Genomic DNA, 26,560 nt, shown 5'->3' with positions numbered 1-26,560 from the left:
AACCAAATCTTGAAAATTGAAACACACTATTGATGTTAAGCTAAAACGACATGTATAAAACAAAAAACCAAATAGCTTAGAACGACAAGTAATAAAAAACGGAGGGCATATTTTATTGAATGTTTAATAATTGTACAATTACAACTAGTCCTCCTCACTATCACTATCACTACAAATCAAAACAGGTTCATCATCTGAAAAAAGCACTCCCACTTCTTCCTCTGATTCCTCATTTTCGTATCTAATAAGTTCTTCAACTTCATCTTCATCCCCTTCTTCTTCGACGTCTCTGTCATATTCCCCTTGACCTCTTTCCACTGTCACTTCGTATACATCTTCATCATCTGTATCTTCCAACAAAATCGGTGAAATTGAGTGATCGTTCACAACCACATCTTCTTGAAAGACACTTTCTTCAATAGGAGCATCAACTTGTGATCTTGCCTTGGTTTTAAAAACCGCGGACCACTGAATACCTTGATTACCTTTCTTAATGGTTGGATAAGGAGCATAACAAACTTGATCGACTTGAAAAGCTGCCACAAATGGGTTATGTCCACGAAGTTTCTTTTTCTCGTTTACATCTACAAGTCCATAAACCTTATGGATACTAAGTCCTTGTGGGGAATTATCAAGCCAATCACATTTAAACAATATAACCCTATAAACCCTTTGTCCGGCATAATAAGTGTTGGGTTTGTGCCTTGATTCTGTTAACCGCCGCTTCGAATAACTATGCGGGGTCTCGCGCCTTGGTCGGCCGAGTTCTGGGTCCAGGGGCGAAGCGCCCTGGTTTAGGGGTTCGGGGACGCAACGTGGTCCCCGATGGGGGTTCGGGGGCAACGCCCCCGAAACTTAAACGGTATCCGTATCTGTTATTGGGCTAGGTCTGTCTTGGGCCTTTATTAGGTCATTCTGTATTAGGTTTAGAGAGTATTATATAAACTCTCTAATCCTCTACCTAGCAGTTATGTTTTATCATACCGTCTCGAATCAGAATCTGAAAACTCCTCACATATCAATAAAACTCTCTCCTTCGCCCGTGGACGTAGCTAACACACTTTCGTTAGTGAACCACGTAAATGCATGCGTTTGTCTCTTTATTGTTCTTTATTTGTTCTTTCTTGCTTCTGTTATAACAAACTGGTATCAGAGCCTTCGGGTTCCTGACCAGCGAGGAAGATGTCGGCGATGAACATAAAGATCGATCGCTTTACCGGGAGGAATAGTTTTAGTCTGTGGCAAATCAAGATGCGGGCTCTGTTAAAGCAGCAAGGGTTGTGGGCGCCGCTCTCAGATCAGAAGACGGAAAGCGCAACTGCTGCTACTGCCGCTGCTACCGCTGAGATGGCCAGTCTGGAGGAGAAGGCACATTCAACGATTATGTTGTGTCTTGCTGATGATATCATCACTGAAGTCGCGGAGGAAACTACCGCAGCCGGTCTGTGGAAAAAGCTTGAGAGTCTTTATATGACCAAGTCTTTGACCAATAAGTTGCTTCTGAAGCAACGTCTGTTTAGTCTGAGAATGCAGGAAGGTATGCCTCTTCGAGATCATTTAGATCAGTTAAACACAATTTTACTAGAATTACGTAATATTGATGTTAAGGTAGAAGATGAGGATGCCGCATTAATTCTGTTAGTTTCTTTACCGTTATCGTATGAGAATTTCGTACAGTCTTTTATTGTGGGTAAAGATACTGTTACTCTAGAAGATGTTAGGTCGTCTCTTCATACTAGAGAACTGCGCCATAAGGCGGCTGGTACAGGTACAGACAATCAGGCTGCAGGGTTAGCAGCCAGTGGGGGTTATGGACAGGGAAATTCGGGGAAGAAAAAGTATAAGAAGCCTTCTTATTCGGGTTCTTCTAATTCTGCTGGTACTTCTGGTACTTCTGGTAATTCTGGTTCTTATGTTTCTAGAGGTCCTAAACCTAGTGATGTCTCAGTAACTACGTAAAGGGAAGGGGCATTGGAAATTCGATTGTCCAAGAAAGATAAACAGAACAAGTCCGTGTCTGCTATCTTTGGTGTAGCAAATGCAGATTCCGAGGAAGATGATTATGCTGCAGTTACGGATAGGGTCACGCATCACACGATGTGTGGATTCGGATTCTCGGAGCATCTTACCATATATGTCCGCGCAGGAGTGGTTTACAACTTATGAACAGGTAGATGGAGGCACTATTTCTATGGCGAATAGTCTTTGTTTGCGAGATAGTTGGAATCGGCTCAGTCAGGGTAAGGACACATGATGGTAAATTCTGTACATTGAACGAGGTTAGACATGTTCCACTAATGACAAAGAATCTGATCTCCTTAAGCACGTTAGACAGTAAGGGTTTCAGCTTTCAAGGTGTAGGTGGAGTTCTGAACGTCTGCAAAGGTTCGAATGTAGTTCTGAGGGGTATCAAGCATGGTACTCTATATTATCTTCAGGGATCTACTCTGTCGGGTTCATTCTTTGTTGCATCCTCGGATGTTGATAAAGAAGATTTGACTAAGTTGTGGCATATGAGGCTTGGTCATATGAGTGAAAGGGGATGCGGACTCTGTCAAAAGAAGATCTTCGTGTGGTCACAAGGTCAAGAATCTGGATTTTCGTGAGCATTGTGTATTTGGGAAGCTACATCGCAGACAAGTTTCCTAAAGCGGTGCATAGGACCAAGGGCACACTTGATTACATCCATTCTGATTGTTGGGGTCCTTCTAAGGTGGAGTCCGGGAGGTCACGGGTATTTTGTGTCTATTATTGATGATTATTCCAGGAAGACTTGGATTTATTTGATGAAGCACAAAAACGAAGCCTTTACTCACTTTAAGCAGTGGAAGGCATTAATGGAGAATCAAAGTGGGAAGAAGGTCAAGAGGTGCGAATCGATAACGGCCTAGAGTTTTGTTGTTTCGAGTTCGACGAGTTCGCAAGAATGAAGGGATTGCTAGACATCGTACGGTCCGAGATACACCTCAAAGCAAAATGGTGTAGCGAGAGCGAATGAATCGACACTTCTCGGAGAGGGCAAGGTGCATGCTCTCTAATCTTTGGACTAACAAGAAGATTTCGGGCGAAGCGATTTAGTACAGCGTGCTATCCGATAAATCGGGGACCTTCACACGAGTCCGAATCTCAAAACTCCATTTGAGATATGGTCCAGTAAGTCTGCCGACTATTCTATTTTAAGGGCTTTTGGTAGTCTTGCTTATTATCATGTTAGGTGAAGGTAAGCTTGAGCCACGAGCTAAAAGGGAGTATTCGTGGGCTATGGGGATGGTGTCAAGGGATACCGTATCCGGTCTCCATCCGAGGGTAGGGTTATTTTGAGTAGAAATGTTGTCTTTGATGAAAATTCTATGGTTAATCCTCTTTGTGAAGTCTTATATGTTGTCGGATAGTAGTAGTAGTAGTGTTGATAAACAGGTGGAGCAGCAAGACACTCTTGATGAGAGTGTACCACAGGAAGAAGATCAACCACTACGGTCGAATCCGAATCTGTTCCATCGATTCTTCATTACCGATTCGAATCGGCAGAGTTTGGCCCGTGAACGGTCAATCAGGCCTAATTTTGGGAAGCCTCCGAATAGACTTGGTTTTGAAGATATGGTGGGTTATGCACTTCGAGGTTCTTTGAGGAGGTGGATCCCGACTTACATGAGCCATCCACTTTCAAAGAAGAAGAACATGTTGAACCGCCCGGTGGCTTCGCCATGGGAGATGAGATGGAGTCTCTTCAAAAGAATCGACACGGGAATTATCCAAGAAGCCTCAAGGGAGAAAGATTGTTACTTGTAAATGGGTCTTCAAGAAGAAAGAGGGAGAGACTGCTGCCGAGGGTATAAGGTATAAAGCTCGATTGGTAGCTCGTGGGTTCGATCGAGAAAAGAGGGGGTAGACTACAATGAAATATTTTCGCGGTGGTCGACATACTTCCATCGAGTGTTGCTAGCAATAGTTGCACATCAGGATTTAGAACTCGAACAGCTAGATGTGAAGACAACTTTCCTACATGGAGAGTTGGAAGAAGAGATATACATGACTCACCAGACGGTTTCAGATTCCGGGTAAAGAAGACTATGTTTGCAAGCTGAAGAAGTCCTTATATGGGCTAAAACAGTCTCCGAGGCAGTGGTATAAAAGGTTTGACAGCTACATGTTGGAGATTGGCTACACTAGGAGTCCGTATGATTGTTGTGTTTATTACAACAAGCTGAAGAATGAGTCTCTCATTTATCTGATCCTATATGTAGACGATATGTTGATAGCTGCAGAGAGCAAGTCTGATGTTCAAAAATTGAAGGGTCTTCTCAGTGCTGAATTTGAGATGAAAGATTTGGGTGCAGCAAGAAAAATTCTGGGAATGGAGATCTACAGGGATAGGAGCAAGAAGAAGCTTTTCTTATCTCAGAAAGGCTATATTCAGAAGGTGCTAGCAAGGTTTGGCATGTCTACTGCTAAATCCATAGATACTCCTAGTGCATCGAATGCACATCTGTCTGTTGCTTTCTCACCCAAGTCAATTTGAAGAAAGGGAGTACATGTCCCGAGTTCCGTACTCTAGTGCAGTGGGTAGTTTGATGTATGCTATGGTAGTGCACTAGACCCGATTTAGCATGATCGATCAGTGTGGTGAGCCGGTTTATGGGTGATCCAGGTAAAGAGCATTGGCAAGCTGTGAAGAGAATTTTTCGGTACCTTAAGGGTACATCTGATGTTGGTCTCATTTATGGAGGTGATAGAGAGTGCCTTGTGTCGGGGTACTCGGTTCGATTATGCGGGGAGATGTCGACAATGCAGACGATCAATGATCGGTTATGTTTTCACTCTTGGTGGTTCGATCGTCGATTGGAAGGCTACTTTACGACCTACGATTACTTTGTCTACTTTCGAAGCGAGTATATGGCGTTGACCGCAGCAGCTAAAGAGGGAATCGGTTAAAAGGACCGGGTCGTGATTTGGGTCTACATCGGGAGCAAGCTATTGTGTTCGTGATGAGTCTTAGTGCAATATGCTTGGCTAAAGATCAAGTCCATCATGAGAGGACTAAGCATATAGATGTGAGATATCACTTTTTGAGAAATGAGAAGAGGATTAAGGTGAACAAAGTGGGTGCTCGATAACCCGGTGACATGTTCACTAAGCCGATTCCGCATAGCAAGTTCCAACATTGTTTGGACTTGCTAAATATCTCGATCTGTAATTGCCCTCTTGGGGGCAATATCCGAGGGGGAAGGGAGAAGAGCTTTCGGTACATCCGGCATTTATGGGAATGCATCCGGTACATCTGTTTGTGAGAGAATTCAAGTCAAGGTGGAGATTTGTTGGGTTTGTGCCTTGATTACGTTAACCGCTTCGAATAACTATGCGGGGTCTCGCGCCCGGTCGGCGAGTGCGGGTCCAGGGGCGAAGCGCCCTGGTTTAGGGGTTCGGGGACGCAACGTGGTCCCCGATGGGGGTTCGGGGGCAACGCCCCCGAAACTTAAACGGTATCCGTATCTGTTATTGGGCTAGGTCTGTCTTGGGCCTTTATTAGGTCATTCTGTATTAGGTTTAGAGAGTATTATATAAACTCTCTAATCCTCTACCTAGCAGTTATGTTTTATCATACCGTCTGAATCTGTAATCTGAAAACTCCTCACATATCAATAAAACTCTCTCCCTTCTGCCCTGTGGACGTAGCTAACACACTGTTAGTGAACCACGTAAATCTGTGCGTTTGTCTCTTTATTGTTCTTTATTTGTTCTTTCTTGCTTCTGTTATAACAATAAGAAAGCTCAATTACTTCATTTAGGGTTCCATAGTAGTCCAACCCTTCAGTTGAATTCACAGAAACCCCATTGCTTAACGTACACTTCGAAACATCAACTCCCTCCTTATAAGCTCGAAACTTATAGCCGTTGATGGAATACCGTCTCCAAGACTTCACCATGTTACTAGGACCCAATGCTAAAGCTATTATTAGATGATCCTTCAATCTATGAACCTATGAATAAAAAAATGTTAATTAAGTTGTTATATTTTTTTCAATATCTAATAAGAAATCTAAATGTATAATTCAATTTCAAAGAAAATGTATTATCACTTACTTGATTTCGGAACCATTTCGGAAAACTTTTCTCATGTGATGCCCAAACATCATCAGAGGATGTGACATCAGGAAAATTGATTTTGATATGTGCCTCAAATTCCCTATAAGTAGGGAAAGCATGTTTTAGTTATGTATTAATTACCTATAAATTCGATCTAATTTGATAATTAAAAAACAATTGAGTAATGATGAAGTATTAACTTACTTTTCATAAGTATCTAAAAAATCTCCACAGTTTCTTAGCACATAAAAATGAGCTTCTTCATACTCTTTCTCAGTTAAGTACCTCTGTATACATTTTCCGGTTGTAGTTCCCATGTCATCATTGAATAACTCAGGTAACTTAGATTTCAACTGGTCATCGGAATTTACACCAACATCTAAGTCTTTTGCTTTTGTGTCAATGTGATCTTCGAAATAAAAAGAACAGAAATTTGAAATTTCCTCTAACAAAAAAGCGTTGCATATTGAACCCTCCACCCGAGCTTTGTTGCCAATTTTTTTTTATATGATTAAGAAATCTCTCAAATGGATACATCCATCGATATTGAACAGGACCTCCAACTTTTGCTTCATAAGGTAGGTGAAGAGGCAAATGCTCCATGGAATTGAAAAAAGACGGGGGAAATATCTTCTCTAACTTGCATATTATCTCCGCAATGTTTGACTCTAGACGTTCCATAGAATCAACTCTAATCGTAGAAGTACACAGGTCTCTAAAAAATTGGCTTATCTCAGTTATTGCATTCCAAGGACCTGTCGGGAGCAACTCTTTCAAGGCAACGGGGAGTAGTCGTTCCATAAAGACATGACAATCATGACTTTTCATAGAATGTAACACCATCTTTTTATGGTCAACACACCGACTCAAATCTGAAGCATAACCATCCGGGAATTTTAAGTTAGCAACCCAGTCACATAGAGCCTTTTTCTCCGCGTTTGATAAAACAAACCTAGATGATGTGGTCCGTTTATAGCAAAGTTCATTAAAGTCTTCTTTACCCTTAGTGTCAAATTTAGTTTTACCTGGTACATCCATGATGGTGTTGATAAGCTGTTCAAAAAATTTTTTCTCAATGTGCATAACATCCAAGTTGTGTCGAATCAAAGAACGTTTTCCAATAGGGAAGTTCCCAGAATATGCTTTGTTTCCACCAACCTTCATTCTGATCTTTCAATCTTTTCAATTCTTTATCAGAAGCATCAACTATTTTAGGCAAGTCTTTTACGGATTCCCACACTTCATCACCCGTTAGTTTCGATGCGGCTATGCGATTCTCGTTTTTTTCATTTTTAAGAAAATGCTTACAATTGTCGCGGAAAGGATGATCAGGTGTTAAGAACTCACGGTGACAATCAAACCAACAAACCTTTTTGCTATTTTTAAGCCAAAAAGATCTATGATCATTTTCAGAACAATAAGGACAGGCACGATATCCACTTGTGGACCAACCAGAAAGCATGCCATATGCCGGGAAATCGTTGATCGTCCACATTAATGCAGCCTTTAATTGAAAATTTTGTTTCTTAGAGACATCATAGGTGTCCACGCCGGTTTCCCAAAGTTGTTTCAACTCTTTGATCAACGGTTGGAGGAAAACATCTAAATTTGTTTTCGGATTTTTAGGACCGGGAACTAGCACAGACAATAACAGAAATTGTCTCTTCATGCATAACCAAGGAGGTAAGTTGTACGGAGTCACAATCACGGGCCAACAAGAGTATTTCGTCCCAAACTGCCCAAACGGTTGAAATCCATCCGTACACAAACCTAGCCTAACATTCCGGGGTTCACTTGCAAAATCTGGATGCTCTCTATCGAAATGCTTCCACGCTTCTCCATCACTTGGATGTGCCATTGTCCCCCTTTCTCTTAATCGAGAGTTTTTGTAGTGCCAACTCATCTCACCTGCTATGTGCTTGGTTGCATATAGTCGTTGTAACCTTGGCGCAAGCGGGAAATAAGTTATTGGTTTACATGGAATTCGCCTCCCACTTGAATTCTTTTTACCTTTATACCGAGATGCACGACACTTTGTACATTCTTCAAGATTAGAATTTTCCTCCCAGAAAAGCATGCATCCATTGATACATGCATCAATCTTTTCATGGGGAAGTTGGAGTCCCTTCAGAACTTTTTTAATCTCATAAAAATTGCGCGCCATTTGATTTTCCTTTGGAATTATGTCACCAACGAACGACACAAAACTATTAGCGCATCTAAGAGATATGTTGTTCTCACATTTGATTGATAACAACCTAGCGGTACTGCTTGCAACAAACTCATATCACTTCCCTCAAACACCGGTTGTTCGGCTTGCTCTAACATTTTAAAGAACGAAGAAACTTGGGGGTTCGGGGTTTCATAACGCACTTCTTCATCGTCAAGGTCATCAGGATTAAGTCGATCCTCCAAAATTTGGTCAACAGTATCACGCAATGCATTTTCCACGAACTCACGGTAAGGATTCTCACTAGCATTTGTACTAGGTAGTTTCTCACCGTGATACGTCCATACATAATAATTATCGGCGAAACCATACGACCAAAGATGAATTTGAACATCTGCTTTCCTTTTAAAACCTAGGTTTTTGCATTTCTTACACGGACACCTCATTTCACCTAAATTCTTGTACTCACTACTTCCCTCCGCGAATTTAATAAACTCTTTCACCCCATCTGCATATGCTTTCTTGGGTTTCTTTTTTTCGTCTAATCTTTCATACATCCACTGCCGTTCTAATCTTTTCATGTTATTATATATCTACACATTTATATATATCATTAAAAAGATAATAACCTAACAACAATCAAAATCAAGCATAATAAACAATAATTTAACATTTTAACCAATAATTTAACATTTTAACCAATTGGGTCCTTATCACTCCAACCTAAACCCATCAATGTACGTTTTAAGTCACTAGCAAACATTTACTTGTGATTTATTAATGAGAAAAAAAATTCGGCAGCAATTCCCATCCGTTCTCCAAATACACAATATAGAATAAATAATTACTCTACATATGCATTTAGAGAACATTAAAGGAATTGTCACCAAACTCTTTTCTCATTAACAAATCACAAGCACATGTTTACTACCTAAGTGACTTAAAACGTACAAAGACGATCCCAAAAGCGGGGACTATTCAAAAATTACTCCTAGTGAGTAATTTTTGAACGGGTACTAGGTCAATATGAACAATAATTTTAACAATATTAAAAACAAAACATACAACAATGACTACTTTTTCAATTAACAAAAACTAACATAATTTACTTTTCATTTTACATATCTAGTCTAATTCATATTTATTCTAATTAACATTTAACAATAATCTAATTTTTAATAATAAAATTAAATATCTATCTTAACTCAACATGCATACATTAAAAAAAAAAAATTATAACTAATAATCTAAATTAACAACATACATTACCAACATACATCCGTCACAACATTGGCTTCTATCCTAAGTCAACATGCATCAACACCAACCCTTTTTCAACAACAATTAAAACAATAACTAATAATCTAAATTAATTAAACTAATTAAAAAATTTAAAAAGAGTAATATCCGTCAGTTTTTCACAATTCTGACGGAATATCCGTCAGTAGAAACCTCTGACGGATTAAAACAATAACTAATAATCTAAATTAATTAAACTAATTAAAAGGAGTAATACCTAATTAACTTGACCAAAAAAAATGAAAAAGGAAGTGCAGTGGTGGCGGCTGCGGCGGCTGGCGGCGGCGGCTGGGGGCGGCGGCGGCTGACGGCGGCCTACTATTAACAAAAAAAAAAAGATAAATAAGAAAAGGAGAAGGAAAAGGATGAAGGAGAAGGAAAAAGATAAAGAAAATAGAAAAAAAAGATAAAGTTAATTACCTTATAGTGATGGCGACGGCGTGGTGGTGTTGGTGGTGGTGGTGGCGGCGCCGGAAGTGGAGGAGGGTGGTGGTGGTGTCGGGTTTTAAGGAGGTTAGGAGGGTTGACGATTTTTAATTGATTTGGGGAAATTTGGTAAAGTGAGGGGAAAGTGTTCGCGTGTTTCTGTTAATAGGGACATCTGACGGAAATTCCGTCAGTTAAAAAGAAATCCTGACGGAAATTCCGTCAGTATTCCTATTTAACTGACGGAAAATCCGTCAGACGCTCACTTTATCAGAAAATAATACAAGTGACTGTACACGTCAGTTAAAGTACAACTCCTGACGGAATATCCGTCAGTTTTTTCAAAATTCTGACGGATTATCCGTCAGTAGAACAATTATTGTGACACCCTGTCACACACTACCACCAACTAATAATTGACCATGTGACGGATATTCCGTCAGTTTTATGAAAAAACTGACGGATATTCCGTCAGAATTGTATAGTGTTTTCCAGCTGTCATCCAATTTAACGCGCAAAGACCATTGACGGATTTTCCGTCAGTATTCAAACATTACTGACGGAATTTCCGTCACAGTTCTTTTGGCGCCTTTGACTTGGTCAACGCGCCAATAAATACTGACGGGATATCCGTCAGGAAACGTTACTGACGGAATTTCCGTCACACATCCGTCAGTAACTCGTGTTTTCTGACGGCTTCTTTTTTCCGTCAGTAAGGCCGTCAGTAAGCCGCGTTTTTCTTGTAGTGTAAGACCGTTGCTGATTTGCATCCTAAGGCTCTAACCCGTGATCGCAGAACGTCGCCGAATGATCTCATGGATCAGCAGCTGAAAGGCTTGAATGTGGAGGCGGCTCAGGCTAAGGTTGCTAGTAACATGCCGCGCCGAACGCGGAAAACAAAGTCTTCGGCGGCGACGACGTCGACATCAGTTCCACCTCCCATCCCTTCAGTCTAGAAGGAGACGGTGGTGATCGTTGACATTATCAATGGGGGGGACTCCGATGCAGAGGGATCTCCCCTTGTCCGTAAGAGGAAAGGGCCTGCTCCTGCCGCTAATGCTTCTGCTTTGCTACTCGATATCTGCTGCTGCCGGCAAGGAAATGCGTCCTCCGACCAAGAAGGCCAAGCATGGTACAGATCTATCCTGTGGCTCAGACTTAGCCGGTTCATTAGGCGTTCCTGATGATAGGCTCTCCGGTATGTCCATGTATGTTGACACGGATGCTTTAATTGAATTTTTTGTAAATCAACCGCTGCCGTCTACTGGTCACACTATTGAACGGCGTGTTGAGAAGAAAGCTGCGCAGGCAAGTGGTCAAGATGCCGCCGTTGTCACCTCCTTCCCGAAGCCTACCGCCCTCCAGATTAAGTCGGAGGGCCTAAGTTTGACCCGGTCACTGGCGAAGTGGGCTGATACGGCCGGTGCTCTTATTGTGGAGCAAGAGAAGGCCATTGCTGAAGCTGCCCCACAGTTCGAGCGGCTCAGGATCGAACTCGACGCTGCGAACAAGGAAGCCGAGAGGGCCAAGGCTGAGGCTGAGGAGGCAGTCCGTGCCGAGAGAAGACTCAGGGGGGACGCTGAAAAGGAGGTCCTTGCTAAGAGGGCCAAGGCTGAGGCTGCGGCGACTGAAGCTGCTAAGCTGCTGGAGGGGCGTGACCTCGTTCAGAAGCACGCCGACCTTTACCGTACGCAGAGGGACGAATGGAGGGGCATGTTTCAGGCCCAGGGGAAGGTGGTTCGGAACAAGGATGCTATCATCACCCAAAGGGAGGAGGACATTGAGACGCTCCAAACCGTTATCCTCCCTAACATGTGCGCCCAATACCGGGACCTGGCCGAAGAAGCTTCCAGGGAAGTGATTGGGGAGCTCTTCCCTCTTGATGGCTCCTTTCCGTGGGACAAATTTGACGAGCTGTTTGATGACAAGCTCGAAGCTAAGGAGAAAGCCGCGGAGGAGAAGGCCAAGGAGGAGGTAAGGGTGAAGAAGGAGGAAGAGGCGGCCGCGGAGAAGGCGAGCCCTTCTTGCCGAGAAGACTAAGGCGGCCAAGGAGGAAGCCGAGAGGATGAAGGCGGTGAGGTCGCCGAGGTTGAGGCGCCAAGAAAGCCGAGGCCGAGGCCGCTGAAGCCGAGGCCGCCAAGACAGACTCTCGGGTCGCCCATCAAAGATGATCTTTGCTAGCGCGCGATGGCAAGCAACGAGGCATAGGGAGACGGGCGGTCGTCACGAGGCTCACCGGCGTCTCGGATAGCCAGTTTGTTCGGGAGCCAATTATTAAGTCTTTTCTCCCTGCCATCTTTTGGCGCTTCAAATGATATGTCTGTAACCTTTTGTTTTTCTTTTCCTTGTATTTTGTACAACTTTGGTAGGTTGTGTTTTGGCTTATCCCTATGGGGACGGCCGTCGTCTGTATTCTCCTCACTTGTAACCTGTTATCATTTTTAATAAGAGTTTGCTTATTTTGCCTCTGGCTTGGCCAAGGTCTTTTCTTGTCTTCGTCTGAGTTGTCTTCTTACGTTATTAATTGAGCGCTTCTTTTATTTCTTCCTCGGCCTGGCCGAGGCAGTTTAGAGTGCGTATCTCAACTGTGTTTAACGTTTCTAAGGCATGTTGATTGCTTTCGGGAGTATCAATTACGCTGGTATTGACTGCCATGACGTCTGCTTCCTGATAGTGACTGCCGTGGCGTCTACCTCTTGGAGTGACTGCCGTGGCGTCTACCTCTTGGGGTGACTGCCGTGGCGTCTACCTCTTGGGGTGACTGCCGTGGCGTCTATTTCTTGATGGTGACTGCCGTGGCGTCTACCTCTTGGAGTGACTGCCGTGGCGTCTACCTCTTGGGGTGACTGTCGTGGCGTCTATTTCTTGGGGTGACTGCCATGGCGTCTATTTCTTGATGGTGACTGTCGTGGCGTCTACCTCTTGGAGTGACTGCCGCGGCGTCTACCTCTTGGGGTGACTGCCGTGGCGTCTACTTCGTGGGGTGACTGCCGTGGCGTCTATTTCTTGATGATGACTGCCGTGGCGTCTGCCTCTTGGAGTGATCGCGCGGCGTCTACCTCTTGGGGTGATCGCCGTGGCGTCTACTTCTTGGGGTGATCGCCGTGGCGTACGCTTCTTGATAGTGATTATGGGGGAAATGAACACTTTGATGGAAAACTTGGACGATTCTTCATTAGATATAAACATGCGTCGGGGTGCCCACAGTTGTCTTGGGCACCTCCGCCGCTATACAAAGTTTTTCCCGAGATTGTCAGTGTCCTAATGGCTCATCAAAGGCACACCCTCCATGTACGTTAGCCGGTGTGTACCCGGCCTTATTTCTTCAACCACTTTGTAGGGACCTTCCCGATTAGCCGTCGGTTGCATCCATGAGGTCGCCCTCCGTTGTAAGGATGGGCTTTTCCCCTTCTCGACTTCTTTGCCACTTTGAGGGATTGCATGTTGCATCCTCTCGGCGAGATATCTGGATGTTGACCACCTCGTCCTTCTCGTCCTTGGAGACGAGCTTATGCGCTTCCCCCGGTCCGAGACATACATCGGTGTCGGGGCCGGATGGACATCACTGCGTCGGCCTCGCTCGAGTGACTCGGCCTATGAGAACGTTGTAGGCGGACGAGCCGTCGATGACCACGAACTCGGCTAGGACATTCTTAGCCGCATTTCCCTCGCCGAACATCACCGGCAATCGATCAACCCCGGGGTACCAGGCCGGCCCCGGAAAAAGCGTACAACGGATTGGTGCGGGGGCTCAAGTCTTCAACCTTCAGACCGAGGTTGAGAAAGCACTCCCTGAACATGATGTTCGTGTAGGCGCCTGTGTCAATCAGGCACCTCTTGACCAGGTGGTTGGATATGTCCAAGTGGACTACAAGTGGGTCGCTGTGAGGGGCGATGACTCCCTCGTAGTCCTTCTTTCCAATAGCCATGTCGGAGATGTTGGAAGCGGGGATCGCTGTTTTGGGCACAAAGTTGATGGCCTGATACAGCTCGTTCAGGTGCCGTTTGTGCCCATGAGCGGACCCACCGTTCTCGTTGCCCCCGATGACAACATGGATTACTCCTATCCGTTCGAAGACGGATTTCTTATTCGAGCCGCCGGCATCAGTCTTTTGGCCTTTGGCGACATATTTGCCGAGGCTCCCCTTCCGGATCAGCTCTTCGATGGCATTCTTCAGATGCCGACAGTTGTCAGTTAAGTGGCCGGTGTGGCCATGATTCTCACAGTACTGGCTCGTGTCACCGTCACTTTCTTTTCCACATCGGATGCCCTTTGCACATCCATGTGGGGGGGGGGGGGGGGGGATATGGTACGGCCTAAGCAGAACCAAGCCGAGGTAGAAGAAGCCGGGGCAGAAAAATTTTGTCTTGCGCAGAATATACGCTCAACACACATCGGAGCCCATACCACGGCATAGACTACGCTGGGGGCAAATTGAAGGGGCATATTCTGCACCCGCTGACCAAGTCAACATATTGAGCAAGGTCAAAGATATCCACAAGCAAGTCAACGACTTAGACAGCCTAACCGACGCATCCTGTCGGCCTGTCTCTTGGGTCCCGGCTGGGACAACTATCCAGCCGGGGCACACATCCGCGAACTCATATCCAAGACCCCTCGGCGGCGAGTCAACAGGGCCCGCCGGCCTGCCATGGGTCCCTCGGCCGAGGATAGATCAGTCTTTCCACCCGCTAGCCACTTGGCCACTTGGCCACTACGTGACAAAAGGTGAAAGTCTATAAATACTCCTCAACTCTCATTGAGGAAAGGATCCACAATTTAACCTAAGAATCACTATTTATCTGGTAATATCTTCCTTATCTCTCTACAATATATACTTCGCCAAGTAACAACAACTTATCTCTTAAGTTTACTGACTTGAGCGTCGGAGTGAGTTCGCTCGATCCAAAGCCGAGCCCTCAGTTTGTTCGTTGTTTCAGGAGACCGAGAGGAGGATTCAACCAAGGACGTCATTCTACAAGCACGGGTGGTAACAAATAACTGCTCTGGAATTACACCCGGAACAATAAGGTAAAAAAACTAGATTAGGTAGGACCAACCTATCTTATCCATTCGAATGAGTGAGGTAAATTGAAGCCTCCGACTTTCAAACCATCTCGAAAGAGTTGGACATGAATGTCCAATAGAAGTTATAAAGTCAACAACCTTGTTGGCTTCACCGAATCAATGCTTAATTATCACTTCATCGAAACAATGAAGGTCTAATTTCACATCCTTGATAAAACTAGAGAGATTTCCCAATGAATTTGCCAAGTACTACGAATTGAGTTAATAACACATAAATTATAACCCTCCACAATTAACTTTGAGATTCCTAAGCATTTAGCTGCTAAAATGTCTTCTTTTAAAGCGAACGCTTCAACAACAAGAATACTATTGGATCCACACTTCTTTGCTCTTAACAAAACGATATTACCATTATAATCTCTTATACAATATCCTAAAGCAGCTTTATTGCTTTCTATTCTTGAACCGTCAAAATTCAGCTTTAAGAAACCGTTTTTAGGTTTTTTTCCCACCAGATTTCTTCCTTACTAGAATTGATTCTAGTTGACTCGTCTTTTTCGGGATTGTTGAGATACTTATGTCTAGTCTCATTCCAAGTAATAAGTTGTTGATATTGATCTGAACAACAATGTTATTTCTATAAAACCATGCATTACACCAAATAAATATAATCTAGATGTTAATGGTCTTATATATACATTTTCAGTTAATCCAATCTAAATAACTTGTAGAAAGAAGAAAAGATATCAACCAGCATAAATACATTTTTTTATCTCAATTTGTTAAAAAATAAAGGAAGAATTATGTTTTACCACCTAATATGTTTCATTTTTTACAAATTACCACCTATTTTGTTCAACTTTACAAATAACCACCTAACTTTCATACTTATCCACACCAATTCAACCTATTTTACATTCTTGTGACGTTTTTGCGTGATTATCGACTCGATTTCATTTTAACAACTTTCAATCATTTTCATGACCAAACTACCCTTACTAATTACATACACCCTCTACACTCCGTCACTCTCATTCATCCCATTCAAACAAAACCCCCAAACAAACCCAGAAAAATGTTGTTCAAATGTAGCTAGGATTCTTCAGCAAGCTTCTGGGTTTGTTTATTATCAAGTAATTAGTGATTGAAACCCTTTGAAATGCTCCAAAATCCAAATGTGAAACCTGTAAAGAGTTCCTGAACCCCATTCACTACGTCTCCAATTCTCCTCTCTTCTTCCAAGTTCCAATCATGGCTGCCACTTCCACCATTCCTACTTTCACTATTTTCAAACCCAATCTCCCTAATTACACACCTACCCTCTCCTTTTTCCCCTATTTCCAATTTACCCTTCATTGTCGCCCCCTCCATATTCTTGGATCAGTGCTTTGTTTCTCCCGTAAACAAATTCACCCGACATAGTATAATTAGTACTCCTTATTAAGTTTGCTGAAGAACCCTAGATACAATTGAACAACATTTTCTGGGTTTGTTTGGTGGGATGAATGGGAGTGTGAAATAATTAGAGGGTGTATGTAATGAGTGAGGGTAGTTTGGTCATGAAAATGATTGAAAGTCGTTAAAATGAAATTGAGTCGATAATTATGCAAAAACGTCACAAGAATGTAAAATAAGTTGGATTGGTGTGGATAAACATAAATTAGGTGGTTATTTGTAAAGTTAAACAAAATAGGTGGTAATTTGTAAAAAATGAAATCCATGAAGCTTCGAGGCTAGATCAAGCAAATTCATTTGTTCCTGGAAGCGAAATAAAAATTGCTTAGAGTAGATTAGACGTTAACGCGTTAATTCTAAAATCAGTTGGATTCAACTCGTATAAATAACACCTTAATGTGATTTTAAAAAAAAAGAAAAGAATAAACAACGAGTCATATGTGATCTATTTTGGAGTATAAGTTTTGCTTCCAATCATTCTCCTTTTGATGAGATTTGGACCAACTTGCAATATTGTTTCTTATTCAAATAGTTTGACTTTCTAAAAACAAATTGGAAATACTAGCAACTGTTTCACTAACTTGGATTTTTTCTAAGAATGAGATGATGTCTACTGAATTATAACAAAAATTATCACAGTGCCTTAACGTCTCTCGTGGGGTAAAAAATATTTGGATGTACGCAACCTTACCCTTGCGTTAGCAGGCCAAAAAGGGCGGTGCCCGACCAAATAATTCATGCCAATGAAATGAACAGAAATGAAATTTCAATTGCTTGAAAAGCACATACATTCTCATACTCTCTTATTTGCATTCAAATCAAATATTATATGACAACATTATGGTACCATAATCTAAATCATTCAGAGAATGACAGACTTTCTGCATTTATGTATAGCATAATGTTAAGAGTAGATAATTAAAGCTCAAGGATTCAACATGAGATGATATAAAATATCAATTCATCAGCAGCATAAAGAACATGCAGTTTTTAACAAAATTGCCTTATTGAAATCTTCCGTCTACAGCGAGTAAGGAGCGCGGTCACATGAACACGCTCTTACTCCATCGTTGATTCAACACAGAGACTGTTTTCAGAAAATAACTGCTAAGACAGAAGAAAAGAAGATGCAATGCACAAATATCAGACCGTTTCATACAAGACTCACTTTAACTAGCGGCCTGAAAACATGGTAGTCGACTCAAATGCTGCTGCGCTTACAGGTGCATTACTGTGATCACTAGGACCAGAAAGTACAACTCCAGTAGCCTTCATCCGCATCTTACCATTCCCATTAGCATTACCAATTGACAGCAAATCAACAATGATCATCTCAGTCTCAGGCGGTTCATCCACGCGTAAAGTTCCTTCAAGCATATCAACCACCTTAGCCATAGTAGGCCTAAGTCTCGGCTTCTCTTGAATACACCACAGAGCAATGTGAACCAGTTTCCTGACTTGGGTTTCGTCTATATTCCGGCCTTCTAATAACCTTTGATCAACAACTGACATAATCTTCCCTGCTTTCATTTTTTCCACCACAATCTTCGGAAAATATTCATATTTCCTTAAAGATCTATCCTTATTATCCTCGATTAAACAAACATTTCTCGTTCCTCCAATCATTTCAAGAAGCACCATTCCATAGCTATATACATCGGACTTTTCTGAAATCCCTTTCTCTAAAATCCATTCTGGAGCTAAATAACCTTTAGTCCCGCGTAGATTAGTCAAAATCTTGCTCTCGTCTCTACCCATGAGCTTTGACAGCCCGAAATCTGTGACTACAGCGCGATACTCATCATCAATAAGTATATTCTCGGGTTTTACATCGAGATGTAAGATCCTTGACCGGCAATCACGGTGCAAGTAAGTCAAAGCCTTGGCAACATCTATAGCAACATTGTACCTCAAATGCCAAGGTAAACAACCCTTTGGACGGGTTCTACTATGTCTTTGCGAGAAAATCCAACCGTCTAATGAACCCTTTTGGATGAATTCATAGACAAGGAAACGAGGTCCCGAAGGCACAACACAATACCCATATAGCCTTACAAGATTAATATGTTGTACACTTCCAATTGCAGCCACTTCTGACAGAAATTCTTTCTCTCCTCGTTGATCTTGACCGTCTATTCTCTTCACAGCAATGCAAGTCCCATCACCTAAGATTCCTCGAAAAACACTGCCAGACGCTCCTTTACCGATAAGAGTGTTGAAATTATCAGTCGCGAGCTCAAGCTCTTTGTGACGGAATTTAGTAGGAATTCCTGCAACTTTTCTGAGGAAACTCCCTGCAACTGAAATTTCTCTGGACAGCGGTCGAAGTTGATTTCTTGGCAAGATTGTCGTTTCCTTGGACCGACGACATATTAACCATATAAACACCGCGATGATCATTACAAAGCAAGTTCCAAATACAAAGAAAAATTTCCATGAAGTTCCAAGATACAGAGAAGATACAGTAATTATTGTGACTAAAATTACTATAATCATAAATGCAAGTATCTTAGATTTCTTATCTTCCATCTCAAACCTTACAGCGATTTCGAGGATTACAGTAATTAAGGAGTTTTTTAGGATGATAGAAAAGTTCCTGAACCTTCTTGCATTTTGTTACCAGCAATGATTTTCGGTTGTTTAAGTCAATGGGTGGTACTTAGTCGACTTCTTTGATCGCTTCTCTTTAAAACGATAACTAAATCCCAGTTACATTACTTTATCTGTTTCTTGCATATCAGACAGGTGACCAAGTCATTCATTTAGACAAAGACATAAACTTCGGGTCCACTACAAGGCGAAAAGGCCTGTATTTTCAAGAAGCGCGGGATTTGAACATGGGACCTTAATTTATCGAGTCATTATGCTTTATTTCATCATATTATGAAGTCAGAGAATGTATATTAGAAATGGAAAAAAACTAGGGAATAAGTACAGAAACAGTCAAACAAAATAAGCTACCTGAAATGAAATGTATATAAACAGAATAAGTACAGAAACAGTCAAACAGAATAAGCCATTCAAGCCATTCAAACTCAAAAAAAAAAAAACTGATCATACTCCTAGTAATCTTCACAAAATGTACAAATCAAAACCAATTTCGCGTTACAAAACAGTCGAGCTCAAACATTTGCAGACGAAGTTGTAGCAAAGGCGGTACTCAGTTACTGGCAAATGACCTGCACTTTCTCTGTATTGTTGTATAACAAAACATTAAGGAAAAACATATTGCTTTCGGGAGGCTCAGTTACTGGCAAATGACCTTCAAGCATATTAACTACTTGACCCATATTAGGCCTAAGAATAACCTTTTCTTGAATGCACCATAACGCGACATAAACCATTTTTTTCACCTCTTCTTCAACGACATTTCCTTTTTCCAATACCCTTTTATCGACAACTTCCATGAGTTTTCCTGCCTTCATTTTGTCGAAAACAATCTTAGGGAAATAGTCAGAAGATATCATATCAGACTGAGAATTGACATTTCTCCGGCCCCCAATCATCTCGAGTAAAACCAATCCATAGCTATATACATCGGACTTTGCTGAGACTCCATGGTCTAAGATCCACTCAGGGGCTAAGTACTCTCTAGTACCTCGAATCCTCGTGACAACCATTTTCTCTTCTTTTCCCATCAGCTTAGCTAGGCCAAAGTCCGAAACAACAGCAAAGAAATTCTCATCAATGAGTATATTCTCCGGCTTAACATCAAGGTGTAATATCCGTGACTGGCAATCATTATGCAGGTAGTATAAGGCTCTAGCTACGTCGATTGCAACTTTATACCTTAATTTCCAAGACAAGCAACCACTTGCGTGATTTTTGCTGGGTTTCCGGGGGAAAATCCAGCGATCCAACGACCCATTTGGGACAAACTCATAAACAAGAAAGCGAGGCCCTCTCGGAACAATACAGTATCCATACAGGCGAACAAGGTTTCTGTGGTGGGCCCACCCAATTGCAGCCATTTCAGCTCGGAACACTCTCTCCCCGTGTTCTTGTCCATCCAATCGCTTTACAGCAACATGGGTCCCATCTTTGAAGACCCCTTTATACACACTCCCGGATCCTCCTTGACCGACAATTGTGCTGAAATCGTCTGTCGCCAAGGTTAGGTCTTTATAACTGTACTTCGTTAACACCCTTGACCGTCTCTTAATAGAACTAATGCCGTCTCCAGAAGTCCTGTTCTCGCTTGACCATTTCTGATATCGCGTAAAAAACCATACTAAAACCCCGAAGCTTCCCGCCACAACAATTCCAAGAATTGTGAAGAAAATCCATGAAGACTTAAGAAAGATCACAAAAACAACAACTAACATGATCATGACAGTAAGAAGCGAAATTGCGACTAGCCTAAGTTTAGTCTCGTCCATGATACCCTGCAAAATACCTCTCAAACCGCGAATTTGTATATTTATATGTTATTAGTAGATACGAATTTGCAATAATTAAAATATACAAATTCGCGGTTGTAATACCTTATAATTATTGCTTATCAGAAATGATTCTTTGTTTTAATCCAAAGATTAATTAAAATCATGCTTGAGAGGATAGTTGGTGTTGCCAGCAGTTGTCAGCTTAAGCAAAGCTCATCAAAGATTAATTAATTACTTTTTCAATCCAATTATTTTAAGAGTTCATCAAATATTCTAGGTAGTTATTCTGATTCTTTATTTTATTCGCATCAATCTCATGAATTCATTAAACTAATGTAGGAAATCGAATAGAGATGCAGAGTATAACTTTGACTTTGTCAAACGACAAGCTTTGTACATAAAATCTCCTATTTACTAAATAAATAGGCGAAACTAATAGTGTTTGATATTTTTAGCATCTATTATAGGTATGGACATCATAGGTTATACATGAACATAATCTTTATATTTAAATATTTATAACATTCAATATTTCACATATGCACAAACTTATCTCCGATAAAATTCCATTTTTGTAAAGAATTTTATGACAAAAATTTGTTGAGTTGTCATGATAAAGGTTGAAAAAATATGTTATTAGTAAATACGGAGTATTTGTTAAAGATTCATTGACTTTTTATGATAAAAAGTTACTGCTAAAAAATATTCTCTCCTATTTACTATTTTCTTCTCTATTTCCTTAAACGGATTATTCAGGTTTTCTTCCCTTTCTGGTAAACTTTTACTCTTATTTTATTCATTATCTCTCCTATCACCAAACCTCATCCAACTCTTTTACTCATATTTTATTACTTTTAATAATAAGAACTAGTGTAGATCCTCGTGTTACAGCATGATATTTTTTAGTTTTGTTTTATAAAGAGACATTCTCGTTAAATTAATTTCATAAATTAAATGTACCTTTAATGTTATAATGTATTAATATAATCTTAGAAAGAGCTAGAAAATGAAAGTTTATTACCATCAAAAGACACTTTAAGTTAACTTTTTTTTTGTCTTAAACCATTATTACTTTACTATAAAAATTAACTCTGTAATGATATATCATGAAACTAATTTATGTTATTAAATTACAATTAAGCGATGTAAAAATGTAAAATCTAATTAAAACGCATATAACCTTATAACAAAAACAGGTAAAAATAGTATACTACGCACTTAAAAAGACGATTTACGAATAAAAAAAATACATAAAAATTGTTACGTCCTTTAAAATATACACCATATTTAGAGTGTAACTGATGAAGCTGATAATATAAGAAACAGATTTATGTAATTTTAGGGTCTAAGTGATGACAATATGTTAAAGACTGCATAAGAAGCAGGTTTGCTTAATTTTAGAGTGTAACTGATGAAAAACAATATTTATGGAAATGGAAATGATTGCATAATAGATTATAAATTATAATGAAAATGTCATAAATGTGAATTTTAATTAAAAGATTAGAGTTTAATTATAAGAATATATTGATTGAAAAGATAATAATGTAATGAATTTTTTTTACTTGTTACCTTATTTAGCTAGATGCTTTTTGGAGGGAAAACTAAGAGAATTTTTATTCTCTTAGTAGTACGGGAGATTGCTATTTGCTACTAAGTAACTAGATACGGAGTAAAATCATACGGAAATTAGTACCTAGTAATCGAATCAATAATCCTAACTTTTCCTAAGCAATTGTCTTACATCTTTCGAATCATAGTAATTTTCATTCTTTTTATCAAAAAACTTGGTATGAATCGTCTTCAAAATACTCCAAATTCTCGCTAGCTCTTGATCCTCATTGTCCGAAACATTGGCGCCTTCCTTGTTGAAGAAAGTATAGGGTTTAATCTTGATGACATTACCTCGATCCTCAGTAACCCAAACCTCGGCTTTGTCCTCAACAATTAAAACAACTCGTTGATGTGATAAGACGTTGTCGAGAGATTTTCCATGCACCTTGGAACGATACTCCCCATAGATGACGCTTGAAAAACGAACCTTATCAGACTCGAGAATTTTAGCAATTTGTTTTGCGTAATCTTCTTCAGCCATTGTAAAGATGGTCAAATCGAACAACTGACTGACCTTGTCAAGGAAATCACGAGCCCCGGGTCTTAACTTGACCCAAGTAAGCCCTTTCAAGATTTCATAAACATCATCGTTAGTCGACTTCTTGTTCTTCGCCGTCTTGACATTATTATTATTATTATTATTATTATTATTATTATTATTATTATTATTATTATTATTATTATTATTATTATTATCCTTATATATCGAGTGCCACAATGAGAGAATCAGAGGAAGAAGATTTTGTAAACAAAGAATAATCTTGCTTAGACTGTGCAAAACCTAGGCTTTGGAGATACTTTGTCAATTCTTTATTCCATTGTCTAGATGCCTGTTTTAGGCCATATAAAGATCTCTTCAACTTGCAAACTTCATTTCTTTGCCTTATTATAACCTAAGGGAGGTGTCATGTATACTTCTTCTTCAAGAAAATCATGCAAAAATGCATTATTGATGTCAAGTTGGTGCAAGATCCAACCTTTTGATGCAACTAAAGCCATAAGCGTCCTAACAGTAGCAAACTTTGCTACTGGACTGAAGGAATGTTTGTAGTCCTTATCTTTAACTTGATTATACCCTTTGGCTACAAGCCTAGTCTTGAATTTCTCTACACTACCATCAGGATTATGCTTGATCTTATAGACCCATTTAAAGCCTATAGCTTTCTTTCCTTGAGTCAACAACATCAAATCTCAAGTATCATTTTTCTCCAATGCCTCCAATTCTTTATTCATGGCCAAGACCCATATGTCATCTTGTATGGCTTGATTGAAGGTCGTAGGTTCAAATTCAGTGAGAACATTGGATAAACTAGCAAGGTAAGTGGGATCAAATTCTTGTAATTCATTGAGAACAATAGCATGGAATGAAGCAGAATTTGCTACATTATGACCATTATCAGAAGAGGAAGCCTGAAATGATAATTTTATGGAACAATGATAACTTGATAAAGAAGATGAGACTTGCTTTGGTCAGGATGATCTCCTGGGAGCTACCTCAGGCATCCTGGTATTATTTGGTGGAGTAAAAGTGGCTATCGAATTGATATTATCATTTGGAGTATAAATTAAATATTATTTGTATTATGATTGCTTGTGTGAGTATTTGTATTATTTGTATTACGAGTGTTTGTGTGAATAGTTGTATTATGGGAATGAGGTGATATGTGATCACATGGTATGTTGAATATCCCTGACTGATCTATCACATCAATTTCCTGGGAAATCAGGAATATCATTCTGCTGAGGTGCAGATAAAGCTTTGTAAGGAAATTAAATGTGATCTTGTATTATTGAAATGTTATGCAAGCTTATTTAAAGGAGTTGCTTATTGTACAAGAATCAACAATAATAACTTAAGTTCACAGCTTTGTTAGAGGAAGGGTAATGTATGAACATTTTATTAAAACAAGTATATGACATGCAAAGAGGAACAATGATTTTTAATTAGAGATCTCTTTAAACCTGATTTGACCTACTTATTCTAGACCATAATTTACTCGTAAAAATAGGCCTTATTTTTTGTGCTTACATCATTAGAATATGGCAATAGCTCTCCATTTACTCATAAAAAGGGTTCTGAAATAAAGTTACCTGAGTGATTACCTTAGACTTTAACAAAAATGAAAACAATTCAAGGACTTAAAAGTGAAGATTAAAATCCACAATAAAAAATAATTTACCTGTTTCACTGACCTTTTTTATTGTATTTCTTGTTTTAAGTTTTTTAGTAAATGGCGCCACCAAAGAACAACCAGCAGCAAAAGCAAAAACAAAATGCCGCATCTTCGTCTTCTCCCACGCAACACCCAACAAACCTGTCAGAAATGGAAATGAAAGCTATAATCGATAGTTTGCGCAAGCCCAATGCCAAAAGAAAGTTTGGGGAGGTATTCACCGTCGGCGAACAGGTAGCAGTAAAAGAACAAGCAGAGCAGATGGATCAACATACCAGCAATATCAAGTAAGGCCACACCTTGAAAATAAATAGTTAAATGATTAATACCTTTCCGCATTGTAGAAAGAGAAGGCAACATTGATTGCTTAGACTAAAGCATGAAAACATTATCAAACTACTTGGAAGCTATGAAACCAAAGATTTCAGGTTTTTATTCCTTGAATATTGCCCGAAGGCCCTACAAGAAGCAATTGAAGGTAATTACATTCTGATATTGCTAAACCAATCAAGATTTCGGGTAATTCCATAATATCATAACATATAATTAAAAAGCTACCCTAAAATGACTTATAAACGCCACGTAGAAAAAAGTCACGTAGGATAAAAAAATGCCACGTAAATGTGAGTATCAAAACTCATTGCCACGTAATTGTCTTATTTTATAGATTTAATTCATTTTTTTATAAATTAATTTAATTTATGTAACTCTTACAAATCTACATCAAAATTTCATAATTTATAATCGATATTGACATTTTAATTGAACTTTTGTGATAAAAACATGTTAATAAATGTCATAATTTATAATTAAAATTGACATTTTAATTGAAATTTTGGTAATAAAACATGTTAATAAATTAAAACTTTTCATATTACTTAACATGCACCCACCATTTTTATTAACACTTTTTCCTATTTAATTTATTTTTTTAATTAAACATTATAATAAATTGATTAAAACTCTTTATAATACTTAACACCCACCAAATTAATTAAAATTTATTCCTATATATTTAATTTTAGTAATATAATATGTTAATAAATTGATTAGATTTCTTTATACTACTTAATACCCATAATTTTCATTAACATTTTTCCTTATTTAATTCACCTCTTGAGTTGCTCAGCAATCAATTATCTAATTTAATAATACCACAAAATAAATTAAAAATAAAATTAAAATATGGGAGTCTATGGTTGTGTGATGGCTATAAAACCTATAATACCTATGATGGTTTCTATTCACAATATTTATTTAAAATCTATTGCTCATTTGCCCATGAGCTTCTAAGTTGTGGATTATATTTTATGGTTTAATTTATTTATTTGATTATAGAGAGTATATTGAGTATTATTATTGAGTATTGTTGTTATTATGTCCAATAAAGTATATTTTAATTTGTTATGTTATTGGTTTTATAAATCCTTTGATTTATATTTAAATTCATGTTTTCCATTTGGTTTAGTTTCAATAATTTACATGTGACAATGTTGATTCGTTTGTGAAGTTTTTGTTATCTTGATGTTTTACCTTTTGGTCAATATATTTTTTATATGAATTTTAAAGCATCGTGAAATGTATGTGAATGCAGATAAGACAAAGCATCACGTGGGTAATCTGAAGAGGAAAAAAATACAAAAGGCACGAAATTGAGGTAAAATCTATCTATACAATATAATTAAAAGGCTACTTAAAACATTTAATTTTAATTCACATGACATTTTTATAGAGGTTAATACTAATTCATCTATATTAATTACTTAATTATTTATTTTTATACAATACTATAAAACAGCAAAACTATGTATTAAAAAGTTAATTATGTCCAAAATTGTCACATGCGTGAGTCTAGTGGAATTCCAGGGTAACCTCAAAGCCTCCTAAGGAGGAATTGCGAGGTCCTGGGTTCGATTCCCTAGATGAA

At 39.5% G+C, this 26,560-nt stretch overlaps 3 protein-coding genes across 3 annotated transcripts; all 3 read right to left on the bottom strand.

The window, feature by feature from the left end:
• Window positions 1-17,636: 17,636 nt before the first annotated feature.
• LOC141595768 (putative receptor-like protein kinase At5g20050) lies at window positions 17,637-18,992 on the bottom strand. The gene has a single exon (XM_074415734.1). It carries the CDS (start codon window positions 18,990-18,992, stop codon window positions 17,637-17,639), a length of 1,356 nt encoding a protein of 451 aa, XP_074271835.1.
• A 635-nt stretch (window positions 18,993-19,627) lies between these two features.
• LOC141595767 (putative receptor-like protein kinase At5g20050) lies at window positions 19,628-20,865 on the bottom strand. The gene has a single exon (XM_074415733.1). It carries the CDS (start codon window positions 20,840-20,842, stop codon window positions 19,628-19,630), a length of 1,215 nt encoding a protein of 404 aa, XP_074271834.1. The 5' UTR covers window positions 20,843-20,865.
• Window positions 20,866-22,562: 1,697 nt separating this feature from the next.
• Window positions 22,563-22,940, bottom strand: LOC141595766 (RNA polymerase II C-terminal domain phosphatase-like 5). The gene has a single exon (XM_074415732.1). The coding sequence runs from the start codon at window positions 22,938-22,940 to the stop codon at window positions 22,563-22,565; it is 378 nt and encodes a 125-aa protein (XP_074271833.1).
• Window positions 22,941-26,560: the final 3,620 nt, after the last annotated feature.

This window comes from Silene latifolia, chromosome 8 (assembly GCF_048544455.1).
Source record: "Silene latifolia isolate original U9 population chromosome 8, ASM4854445v1, whole genome shotgun sequence".
Classification (NCBI taxonomy): domain Eukaryota; kingdom Viridiplantae; phylum Streptophyta; class Magnoliopsida; order Caryophyllales; family Caryophyllaceae; genus Silene; species Silene latifolia.
The sequence above is the reverse complement of the archived record's forward strand: the minus strand, read 5'-3'. Positions and strand labels throughout refer to the sequence as shown.

Coding starts and splice junctions, on each gene's coding strand:
- LOC141595768 (XM_074415734.1), bottom strand. CDS start 18,992: ATGGAAGATAAGAAATCTAAGATACTTGCATTTATGATTATAGTAATT.
- LOC141595767 (XM_074415733.1), bottom strand. CDS start 20,842: ATGGACGAGACTAAACTTAGGCTAGTCGCAATTTCGCTTCTTACTGTC.
- LOC141595766 (XM_074415732.1), bottom strand. CDS start 22,940: ATGGCTGAAGAAGATTACGCAAAACAAATTGCTAAAATTCTCGAGTCT.